Source organism: Squalius cephalus (genome assembly GCF_949319135.1).
Source record: "Squalius cephalus genome assembly, chromosome: 17".
Lineage (NCBI taxonomy): Eukaryota > Metazoa > Chordata > Actinopteri > Cypriniformes > Leuciscidae > Squalius > Squalius cephalus.
In genome coordinates, this window is record NC_137138.1 from 5,738,061 (window position 1) to 5,750,444 (window position 12,384).

The 12,384-nt window shown below is 36.1% G+C and overlaps 1 protein-coding gene across 3 annotated transcripts in view; it reads right to left on the reverse strand.

Moving 5' to 3' along the window:
• Positions 1-11,116, reverse strand: part of camsap1a (calmodulin regulated spectrin-associated protein 1a) — a 29,939-nt gene extending 18,823 nt beyond the window's left edge. For all 3 annotated transcript variants that reach the window (XM_079898504.1, XM_079898503.1, XM_079898505.1), the window contains exons 1-2: positions 10,764-11,116; positions 8,876-9,033 (exon numbers count right to left, since the gene is read on the reverse strand). In XM_079898504.1, coding sequence (XP_079754630.1) covers positions 8,876-9,032 — 157 coding nt within the window. In that variant the 5' untranslated portion in view covers position 9,033; positions 10,764-11,116. The remainder of the gene's footprint in view (positions 1-8,875; positions 9,034-10,763) is intronic.
• Between the last annotated feature and the right edge of the window lie 1,268 nt (positions 11,117-12,384).

The following is a 12,384-nucleotide window of genomic DNA, read 5'->3' on the forward strand; positions in this document are numbered from 1 at the left end:
ACGATAGATAGATAGATAGATAGATAGATAGATAGAACGACAGATAGAACGATAGAACGATAGAACGATAGATATAGAACGATAGATAGATAGAACGATAGATAGATAGAACGATAGATAGATAGAACGATAGATAGATAGAACGATAGAACGATAGATAGAACGATAGAACGATAGATAGATAGATAGATAGATAGATAGATAGAACGATAGATAGATAGAACGATAGAACGATAGATAGATAGATAGATAGATAGATAGATAGATAGAACGATAGATAGAACGATAGAACGATAGATAGATAGAACGATAGAACGATAGATAGATAGAACGATAGATAGATAGAACGATAGATAGATAGAACGATAGATAGATAGAACGATAGATAGATAGAACGATAGAACGATAGAACGATAGATAGATAGATAGAACGATAGAACGATAGATAGATAGATAGAACGATAGAACGATAGAGATAGAATGATAGATAGATAGAACGATAGAACTATAGATAGATAGATAGAACGATAGATAGATAGATAGATAGATAGATAGATAGATAGATAGAACGATAGATAGATAGATAGATAGATAGATAGAACGATAGAACGATAGATAGATAGAACGATAGATAGATAGAACGATAGATAGATAGATAGAACGATAGATAGATAGATAGATAGAACGATAGATAGATAGAACGATAGATAGAAAGAACGATAGAACGATAGATAGATAGATAGATAGATAGATAGATAGATAGAAAGATAGAACGACAGAACGATAGATAGAACGATAGATAGATAGAACGATAGATAGAACGATAGATAGAACGATAGATAGAACGATAGATAGAACGATAGATAGAACGATAGATAGAACGATAGATAGATAGATAGATAGATAGATAGATAGATAGATAGATAGATAGATAGATAGATAGATAGATAGATAGATAGATAGATAGATAGATAGATAGATAGAACGATAGATAGATAGAACGATAGATAGATAGAACGATAGATAGAAAGAACGATAGATAGAACGATAGAACGATAGATAGATAGAAAGATAGAACGACAGAACGATAGATAGATAGATAAAACGATAGATAGAACGATAGAATGATAGAACGATAGAACGATAGAACGATAGATAGAACGATAGATAGAACGATAGATAGAACGATAGATAGAACGATAGATAGAACGATAGATAGATAGATAGATAGAACGATAGATAGAACGATAGATAGATAGATAGATAGATAGATAGATAGAACGATAGATAGAACGATAGATAGAACGATAGATAGAACGATAGATAGAACGATAGATAGATAGATAGATAGATAGATAGATAGATAGATAGTTTAAATTTGGGTAAAATGTGGCCTTGCCATCTCTTTTCTAATCATCAATATATTGTAAGAGGAAAAGTGACAAATCATATTGTAACTGTAGAAAAACTGCAAGAAAAAGATGTGAAGATGTCATGTCACACAGGCAGAAAACTAAAGTGTCTGACAGGAGATTTTGAGATTAGCCACTCCTAGCCGCACGTCAAGGGTAACATCTAGCTAGCCGAATCAGACACAAGCAAATCGCAAACACTTCCACAGAAAGAGACGACATCAGGTGTGTCTCAATGTGATTATACATTCACGTCTTCAGCGCTAGGCTAATTACAACTAACTGCTAGGTTAATGTGGCTAAGCAGCAACACAATGTTTATTTCATTTGTTCATGTGTTTGACCTTGTTTGCTTGCTTTAGCCGTGAGAAGAGCGCGCGGTCAAGATGATAAGCGGCTTTAGTTAATGACGACAATCCTTCAGGTGGAAACGCTCACCATTGATTCCCAGTCCAAAACGCCACTTTTCCCTTTACATTTTCTGTTTCTCTCTAATAGATTTGTTTTTGTATATTTTTTCCCCTCCACCAAGGGTCATTCTGAGGTTTCGTTCAAGTAGGAGGTCAAAGGTCAACCAGTCAGATTAAAGCCTGAGGAAGATTAACAGAAGCGAACTGTCAAACAACCTCTGATGAGATGTGTGTGTGTGTGTGTATGTGTGTGTACGTGTACATATGCAAGCGTGCATTTTACAAATCCTACACAGAAACACTGAAAGCCCATTCACAACAAGAAGGATAACTTTAATGATAACAATAAAGATGTCGTTATAAAATCATTATAAATATAAAAGAATTGCAGAATCCACACCACAACGATAACGGCACAGATGAATGATATTGGACGATAAAAACACTGACAGCCAATCATAATCCATCCCGCTTTAAAGAGCTTGAGCATTTAAAGCGACATTGTGATTAGAATAAACAGAACGATATAATCCTCTGGTGCGGACGCTAATATAGTTATCGTTCTTGGTGTGAATGGGCCTTAAGACCTCATCCTAATAATGCGTTTGATGGATGGGAATGTGTGAGATCTGTTTTGAGGGTGTGAAAAGAGACTGTTAGAAGGATCCGTTAGAAAGCAAGCTGGAAAATTGGACTTGCCACTTGAAATTTAAGTCCAGTCAGATTTATTTGCATAGTGCTTTTCACAATATGCATTCTTTCAAAGCAGCTTTCCAGAAAGTCATACTGTCATGTCAATAAAGCTTTGGTGTTTTACCATAGAGCAAGTTTTTGGGCTGGGAGATATATAACCTTATACCATGGTCTGGGTGAATACTCTATTCTGATTGGCTGCAGGGTGTCCATTAAAAAGTGATAATGTACACCTAGGAAAGGCGTCCCGTCAATTTGCCTGATGACAGTTCTAAATGATTGCGCTGGCTCAAACTCACTGATCAACTGCTGCGGTCAGGTCGCTGTGGCCACGTTGCTTGGCAACGCCTGTATACGGGAGATATTAAATAGTGCGCTCGACTTAATAAATAAAACCCTCACGATTTTTACTCTAAAACACATTAAAGTATTATTAATTGATTAAATATTTCTTTCTTTCGTAAGTGACCATGGTATAAGCGGGTTAATGCCCTTCGAGGTGTCCATTGTCAGGTATTAATGGACTTCGGCGGAGGCAACAGTCCTCCACTGCGTCACTCCACTGCCAACCGTCGTCCATTAATACCTGATAATGGACACCTCGTCTGGCATTAACCCTTACATATAGGCCTACTGTATAATAATATATAACCATATATACAAGTGATCCTCTGGGTTTTAGATTAGCTATATTGTATTTATTGTGTGTTGCGTAGCACATATATTAGTGTAGCATTGATTTAGGCACATGTCTGAGTGTTCAAAGGCAATTAAGAGATATTTGAATATTGGTAATTTTTGTTCAAAGCAAGAGTAAGCGATTAGTGTATTATATATAATATTTGTATATATTGATTATATAAATTATAAATTATATATGTAAATAAGATTGGACACCACAAGAGAAAAGTCTAATGCTTGGGTGCATGCTGGGAGAAAGTAATTAAAAAATTATCAGAAAGCATTGATCGGTTTGGTTGTCTTTGGTTATCAGAGTCTGATGTGTTTAACATTTTCCAAATGTAATTAAAAGTAATTTAAAAGTCAAGCAACAGTGTTGAGAAATATAGGGCGTGGCCTTAAAGGGATAGTTCACCCCAGAGCCATAGAGAGAGAGAGTTGCGACAACGGAAGTTCAAAATGCTTCGTTGTCACGTGATTCGCGTAGACCTCAGATAGTTCCAGGAAGTGCTTCGGAATCAACTAGCATGCTTTAAAACACAAGTTTATTTGATTCAGATGTACTGATAATATACAATCTTATTCTTTAAACGTCTTACCTTTTAAAAGTGCATCATAAACGGTCTGTTCTACCGCGCTGTTGTTACTTCCGGGAACTATTGAGAGGCTCTACGAGCCGCCATTGCTGTAAAAAAAGCGTTCCATTGTTGTCAATGGAGTTGTCGCAACTCTCTCTCTATATGGCTCTGGTTCACCCTAAAATGAAAATTAAAGCAACACCAAATAACTTTTCCTCTTCAGTCCCCCTACAGGTTGGAAGCGGAATTGTCCATTACCGCTGTCGTAAATAATTTAGCCTACCGCAGCCTACTGTCGCACACACACACTCGCTGTTTATCCAGCACCAGCTTTGGAATGAACGACGTCCACAGACAAGGTAGAGTATGTTGCATGATTTTCTGAAAGAAAAACTAAATAATGACTATTGTAACGCTTGCCTTAAAGCAAGTCAAATTTGTAGTTTCTTACGTCTCATTCGAACTACAGATCCGCTACCCGATCCGGCAAACTTGCATAGTGCGCTTATAAGCCGATAGAGGGTCGCAAAGCGAATGCAGAAGTGCCGTTCACCCTGTTACGAGTTGATGAACCACTGAAACGATTTTGGAAACATTATTTTAAGGTAAAAAATAATCTTTAGTGTTGCTTTAAGGCATCATTTACTCACCCAGGTGTTGTTCAAATGCCGTATGCCCTTCTTACTTTTTTAAATAAAATGTCCGGCTAGCATACGTTCGTATGAATGGCAGTGAATAGTGTCTTTTTTTTAAAAGAAACAAAAGTATCACAGAATGATCTCATGCAACACATGCCATATATTCTGTATACGAGAGGGTTTGGCGAAAAGCAAATGCATTATTTAACGAAAATCCTGACCTTCCGTTGGTCTTCTGTGCACAGCTGTGAGTTCGTGTGACTGTTCATTCCAACTCGCCCAGAAAAAGCACACAAGTTGTGAGAAATCAAGATTAATAAAAATACAACAAAAGAAATCCCCCCAAAACAGTATCCATGTACTTTCTTCACTAAGTAGAATCTCCGGAAAGAAACACTGTTTGTCTGGTGACAAAATAACAGTTGACGGATGTAAACGCCATAACTTTTAGATACATAACAGATATATTCACCTCAGAGAAAAAGCACATGGATTGTATTTCATATCACATTTTTATTAACGCTGGTCACTATTCACTGCTGCAAATGGGACATTTTTAAAAAATTCTCCTTTTGTGGTCCATAGAAGAAGGGCATACAGCATTAGAACAACACCAGGGTGAGTAAATGATGACTTGATTTTAATTTTAGGGTGAACTATCCCTTTAATTTAAGACAGAATTAGTAGTATAACGTAATGGCATTCCTTACTGTAATTGAACATTTATTATATTGTGAAAAACATTTTGTCATATCGTTGTCAGCATTGCAGTACATTATAGCAAAAGTTAAAACATCAAGTTTGTCTGCATGACAAAGCGTCACTTTCTTTGTGACTTTCCCTGTGTACTTTTACACTAAGCAATGCACCATTCCTGTGGAATGAAGTGAATTCGGGCTATTTGCACAGAGTAAACTCTCCTAGATGTCTCACAAGACCTTTCAGATTACCATGGTACTACTTTCTATTAAGATACACAATTTCATCTCCTAAACTTGCTGTTTGCGATGTAGATAACCCTTGATATCCTAGAATATATATTTTTAAATATATAATAAATACCATTCGAATTTAAAATAAATAAATAATAGTAATAATAATGTATGTTAAATGTAAAATATAAACATTTAAATTGAAATAATCCATAATTTTAAAACATTTCTGTATTATAATCCATATACACAACATACATGACCATACAAAGAATATATTATAACAAAAAAAAAAATATTTTTTAGGGCTGTCAAACGATTAATCGCATCCAAAATAAAAGTTTGTGTTCACATAATATATGTGTGTGTATGGAGTATAATTATTTTCTATATATAAATACACACATGCATATATATTTAAGATAAATGTGTTATTTATATATAAAATATTTATATATAATATAAATTATATATAATATAAATATATATACACAGTATATACATGCAAATATTTCTTAAATATATACATGCATGTGTATGTATTTATATATAGAAAATAATTATACACCGTACACACACATATATTATGTAAACACAAACTTTTATTTTGGATGCGATTAATTGCGATTAATCATTTGACAGCCCTAATATTTTTACTTTATAATTCACAATCATTTACAATTCTATACACATCACAGACCGCTTCCCATGTGTGTGTGTGTGTGTGTGTCAGTAAAGGCGTGTGCACTACTTCTCATTAATAAATAAAGGCTGACAGTCAGAAGTGGGTCACACACTCGGAGGGTTTCCCTCACGATGACATCTGACCGCACCTTCCACGCTGGACAAAGAGCTTACGAGCAAAACTTCACATGAATCCGCAAGATCACATCAAATTGTCTTTATCTCTGTTTTAGCTGAAGAGACAGGTTCAGGTCTCAGACCCCGAAAGGACAATCAGTCAAATACTACAACTCCACATTATTCTGAAATATTAGAGTGCATGCAGTAACTGAACATTTAGATTCAGATTTGTTTATTTAAAAGATATATCTGCATAATGTAAAAGCTTTTTTGTGACATTATGCATGGGATTTTAAAACACAGACAATATAACTCATTAGGGAAATGAGGGTACTTAATTTAGATCCGGTTCCTTCATTCATATGCATGAGGCCAAAGAAATCTTACAGATCAATATGGATCTATAAGCAATAACGACAAAGCTTGTTTCAAAAGAAAGTTATCAAAATTATCCATTTAATTCTAAAAGTAGATAATATCCATTTAATTTATATACAAAATCATTACAAAACCAAACATTACATATTTTCCCAAAAAATATTATATTATTTCACAAACTGTGCTGATCTACAAAGATTTTATAATAAGAATGTTTTTGTTCTGAAGAAATCAGCAGATTTACAACAAGACCTCCAGTTACTAGCAAACAGAAATCCTTTAGCGTCACTCAGGGTTATCAACACACCATACACACGTTCACACACCGGTGCTCTCCCACAATCACAGCTATTTCAGTCTGTAAGCTTTGTGATGTAACACTGACGGCGTTATTTCTGTCCCCCGATTAAACTCAAGACACTCTGCTAGAAGAAAACACACCACCATCATCACCTTCCTCCCTGCCTATCAAATTCACTGTTACATCTGCACAAATGTTAATTTTCCAAAACGTGGAAAACTCGGATGGAATCCAGTCATAAAAATGGAATTTACATTATAACGTGGAATGTCATGGAATTTTGCTGCATAAATCAAAAGTAGGACTGCACAATTAATCAAAATTGCCATGTGGACTAGTGTCTGTAAATATTAAAGCACAAACAAATTGCTGTTAAAAACTGAAGTCTGCATGTTCAGCATGTCTGTGTGTGAGTGAGCACCGCAGAGTTTGATCTACTACACACACACACACACACACTGAAGCACGCGTGACGCTCGTGGTCTCACTCACTATATGAGGACATGAACAACTTCATCTAGCTGATACAGTCAGACTGAAAGCAGAAGGTCTGGACTCCATCGCAGATTTCATTGGCCAAGGACCGCCCAAGAGGACATTTGATGCAACCAATCAGTTTGTTTTGTTCCGCATCATGTTTAGTGTGAAAATGTTGATGTCGATGTCCCTACATTAACAGACTGGCGTGCATCTAATGAAGTATCATTCAAGAACGTTGTGCAGGTTTATTGCAACAATGGCACCGTGAACGTCACATACTTTTAAATATTCCGCTGATAAGCGCTCATTGTCACAGTTGCAAACATGATGGCTTTCTTTTTCCATAAGGGGGTTTGGCATCACGACAGCGCGCAGTTAAAGGTGCATTGTGTAATATTTAGGAGGATCTGTTGACAGAAATGCAATATCATATACATAACTATGTTTTCAGTGGAATATAAAGATCTTACTTAATGAACCGTTATGTTTTTATTCCCTTAGAATGAGCCATTTCTATCTACACACACACACTGAAATGCACCGCCATGTTTCTACAGGAGCCCTAAACGGACAAACGCGTTTCGTCACTATGTTGTTCTTCGTGAAAAAAAGCTAGCTAAAGTCAGCAAATAAAACACTGACACAATGATGATCAAGTAACAATAATATTAGCAATAAACACATCGTTTTACTGAATAATGAAGTAAACCTAATTTCTTCATTTATCTTTGAAAAGAAACCTCATTGCTTAACTGGCTACTCTCTGCTGTCTCAGACGACGACATCACTTCCTGTCGGCCAACGTAACTTCTGTTGGTTGCAATTCGCGACCTCACCTCTAGATGGCACTAATAATCACACAGTGCTCCCAGAAATCCTGTAGATTTCAACCAATCAGATAGTAACTTCAAAACTCCTAAAGTGTTTCCCATTTTGTGTGCCATTTGCATCAGACATTCAGTCAACTTTATGAGCATTTCACAATTTCATTCGATAAAAACGATCATCATATCATATAGACGCAGAAACGGTCTTCATGACAACCCATCAATATAAAAGTTTGAAGAAACTGTGACAAATCTATTACTACTTCTAAAATTATAATAATAATATTAAAATAAATAAAAAAGTAATATGATTGTTCTTCCATTTTAACAGTAAATCATAAATACAGAAAAATTAAAACTAAAATTTTTTAAAATAATTTAATTTTAAAAATTAAAATATTTCATGTCCCTAAAAAATTACATTTTTGTGAGACCGTCCAGTCCTTTCCCAACCTCTCTTCTGGTCACTGTGGACTCTGAGAAATGCTGACTAAGAATCTACACACACACACACACAACTTCTGCCACATCGGAACTATTTTCGCCATGCCAGTCTATCTATCTCTGCCAGCATCCAAAGCAAGCAGTTCAATAGAAGTCACAGGCCAAACAAGAGTGTGTTGTGCCCAGAGTACAGTGTCCAGCACAAAGAAGTGTATTTCTATGGTTTTGGGCACCTATAAATATCACAATACCATCACCTTTATGTAAGGAGGGATTGCAGAAGAGAGATGCACCTACCTTCACCGTACGCTTTGGCGAACAACCAGCGGAGGTTAGCTTCTATCTTTGCTCGGGCCGAGTCGTACATTTCCAGCGGCACGATTTCAAGTCCTCCCTCAACCGAACCCGCTCTTCTCGGGCCGCCGTCCACACCTGCGAGCGCACCTACATCCATCCTAAACACACAAGAGGCACTGAAAACATCTTAAACTAACAGTTCATAACATTTAAAAAAAAAAAAAAGAGAATTCAATCAAAGGAGTTATCCGGCACAATGTCCATGCTGCTCTTTTACGAAGCATGCGCAAAATAATTTTCTTCTATTCCTCAAAGTAATCATATGGCTTTAGATGATTTTGAAATATTCAAAGTGTCATATACACCACCAAAAAAAGTAATAAATAAATAAAATAGGCCTAGTTATTGTATTTGTTGTTTTTGACCGATTTAATAAACAAGGTTGTTACACTATAAACTACTAGCCAAACTCATATAAATTTCAAATATTGATAAAGTAAACTGTCAGTAATAAAATAGGAACAAATAACTAAATTATGAGCAATAGCACAAACACAATAGAACAAACATACAAATAAAATAAACACTGCTTTTCATGTTTTTTAGGTAAGTCTAACGGTATTTTTTTTTGTCCTTTGTTGTTTGATTAATATTAAAAGAAAGACAGCAGCAGGTTTATTAGGCTGCTGTCACTTTAAGAGCTGCACAGATCCAATATACTGTTATACACATGCATCTTATTTCTCAACTGTTTATGTTCACTTAAGATATAACAGACTACACACAGAGAAACAAAAGCTGTAAAATGTTTACCTTTAGGGGTACAACAGCTTGTCACAGGGGCTGTACCCTTAAAATTACATCTTTGTACCTTTTTTACTACTAAAAGGTGCATATTAGTTCCTTAGAGTACTTAGGTACCTTAGGGTTAGGGTTAGGGTCCTAACCCCACCCCATCCTAACCCCACCCCTAACCCTAACCCTAATGTACCTTAGGTACTACTATGAACCTTTTTGTGGTAAAAAAAGAAAAAGGTGCAAAGATGTCATTTTAAGGGTACTGCCCCGAGCTGTTGTATCCTTAAAGGTACCATTTTTACACCTTATTTCTCTGTACTAGGATACTCGCCGAGACCAGCGTTTGTTTGACGTAATTTTGTGTGAATTTGTCTGTTCAAGCTCAAGAAAACGTAAAAGAGAGCTCAATTCAGCATTCGCACGCCATCTGAGAACTGCCTTTCTGTGCGTGCTATGTATAATATATATGTACATATACATATATACATATATATATATATAAAGTAAATACATTTTTTTTTAACAGTAAATAATATTTCAATACATGAGCAAAACATTTTGTTGTCAACAAGTACTGCTGCACATTTGACATTAAATTTTGACTGTGATGTACCATGGTAAATGCCATCACTTTACTACAGTTCTACCACAGTACTAAGCCCAGCCTTTATTGAATGCAGACAGTTTGCAGTCATTGGAAAACCAGTACACAGTGTAATTCTGTGAGTGTTTAAACACCAAAACAGCAGAGGCCCAGACAGACAACCCAGCATCCTGATCCTGATCCAGACTGTGTTTCAGACCAAACAATGAATGAGTTACAGAGGAACAATCACCTTCCAATAACACAACATGAGACAGCAGCACTGAGGAATGACTACTCTCAAGTGATAATGCATGTTTGTGAAACAATGAGATTAATTATGATGTGTTCCTAAATACAATCCTCAATGCATGCTCAGCAAACGCGAGATTATGAATGAATGGAGCTGCTTTACTATCACTCTCACAGAAATATTATCTGACTGCACCTGTCAGCAAGCGGCCACAACCAGTGACATCAGAGACGCTCGAGCGACCCGAAATTTACCTCGATCCCCGTGCAGAATCCACAATCCAGCTTTGAAGATGCGCGAATATTTCCCGACGCTTTTCCCGAAGGCTCTTCCAGGCGTCTGATCGTTCCCCTCCCCGCCCAGCAGCGCGAGCGAGCGAGCGCGGCCTCCGCTACATGGCGCGCCGCGAGATATTCAGCAAGTATGACGTAAACGGACGGAACAACACGTTTTCAAAAATGTCCCAATTCAAAAATACATATTTGCTCGTGTCTCTTCCGCCACCCGGGCGCTCGCTCATTGTCTGGCTGCCGTTGTCATGGGAGACGCCGCGGCCCTGGGCTGTTATTGTCACTATGCACATATATATGCACGCTCATGGAAGGACAGTGCGCATGCGCGCGTGCGTACAGGCGCGTCCTCAAATGCACGTCCTGATTTTGCCAAGTAGGACCAATATCTTTATGATGACCCTGGGACACCATCATCACCGTGTCCCCCCGTCGAGTCTGCCAAAAAAAAAAAAAAAAAAAAAAAATACACACTCTGCCAACAAACGCACAACTTACAAGGTAAGACCAGCGACTTTTTACATTCTCCTATTAATTAACACATCAGTCTTCTACCACGGCGGATGATGTTAGAATTCTTTGTTTTTAGAATAGCATTTATCGGAGTACTGACGTTAACAGTAACATTAGTACAGTACAGTAACACCATCGGAGTACAGTAACATTAGCTTGCATTGGCGAGTTAATTGGCAGTTGCCAGCCAAAATCGATCAGCATCACTGACGTTCTGGCTCATAAAAAATAAGTAAAATAAAATATGAAAATACTTTTTAGATATTTATATATTTTATAGTGTGCCTAGCTAAAAAAAAAAAAAAAAAAAAAAAAAAGCCTTTTGCGAGCTCATTTTCTGCCGGTGCAGTTTGTTAGCGCTCGCACTGGTGCCACAGAAAAGTTTCCTAAAATCTCTTTAAAATCTCTATAATAACAATATATTTCAATGGCATAAATGGACCATAATTATTCCATAAATATTAATTAGTGCCATAAAATTCTCTCAAAATACAAAAGAAAAAAAATTATTATTATTAATAAATTATTACTATTATTGAACAAAATTGATCACAAAGAACACAAGTGTGACTCTCTAATAAAGGAGCACACTTTCTGTACCTGTAAAAATAAGTTTACTCAATTCATGTGTAAAATTCAGAAATCATAATACTGATGAAAAGTAACTCTATAACATATTAAAAATGTGACTATAACACATGCAACAACAAACAGGCTAACAAAACAACTGGAACATCTAAAATGTTAACCATTTTTTTCTGTTTTCTCTAAACACTTTAAATTCATTTTAATTGTGTCCATATTTTAAAGATTTATGCTCTGCATCTAAATTTTGTTCCTCTTGTTTCTTTCTTCACTCCACAGATTCAACTTCATGCCTCACCTTCCTTACACAACTATAAAATAACCAGTGAATGTCAGTTTATTTAATGAATTTGGGTATAGTTACTGAAGATTGAAGGTCATCCACTTTCTCACGATTAGCCAAAGTGGGTCAGCAATATTTAAACACATTACAAGGCAACTAACTTTTTTTTTTTATTATTCTTTGAATTTTATTCCCTATTAACTG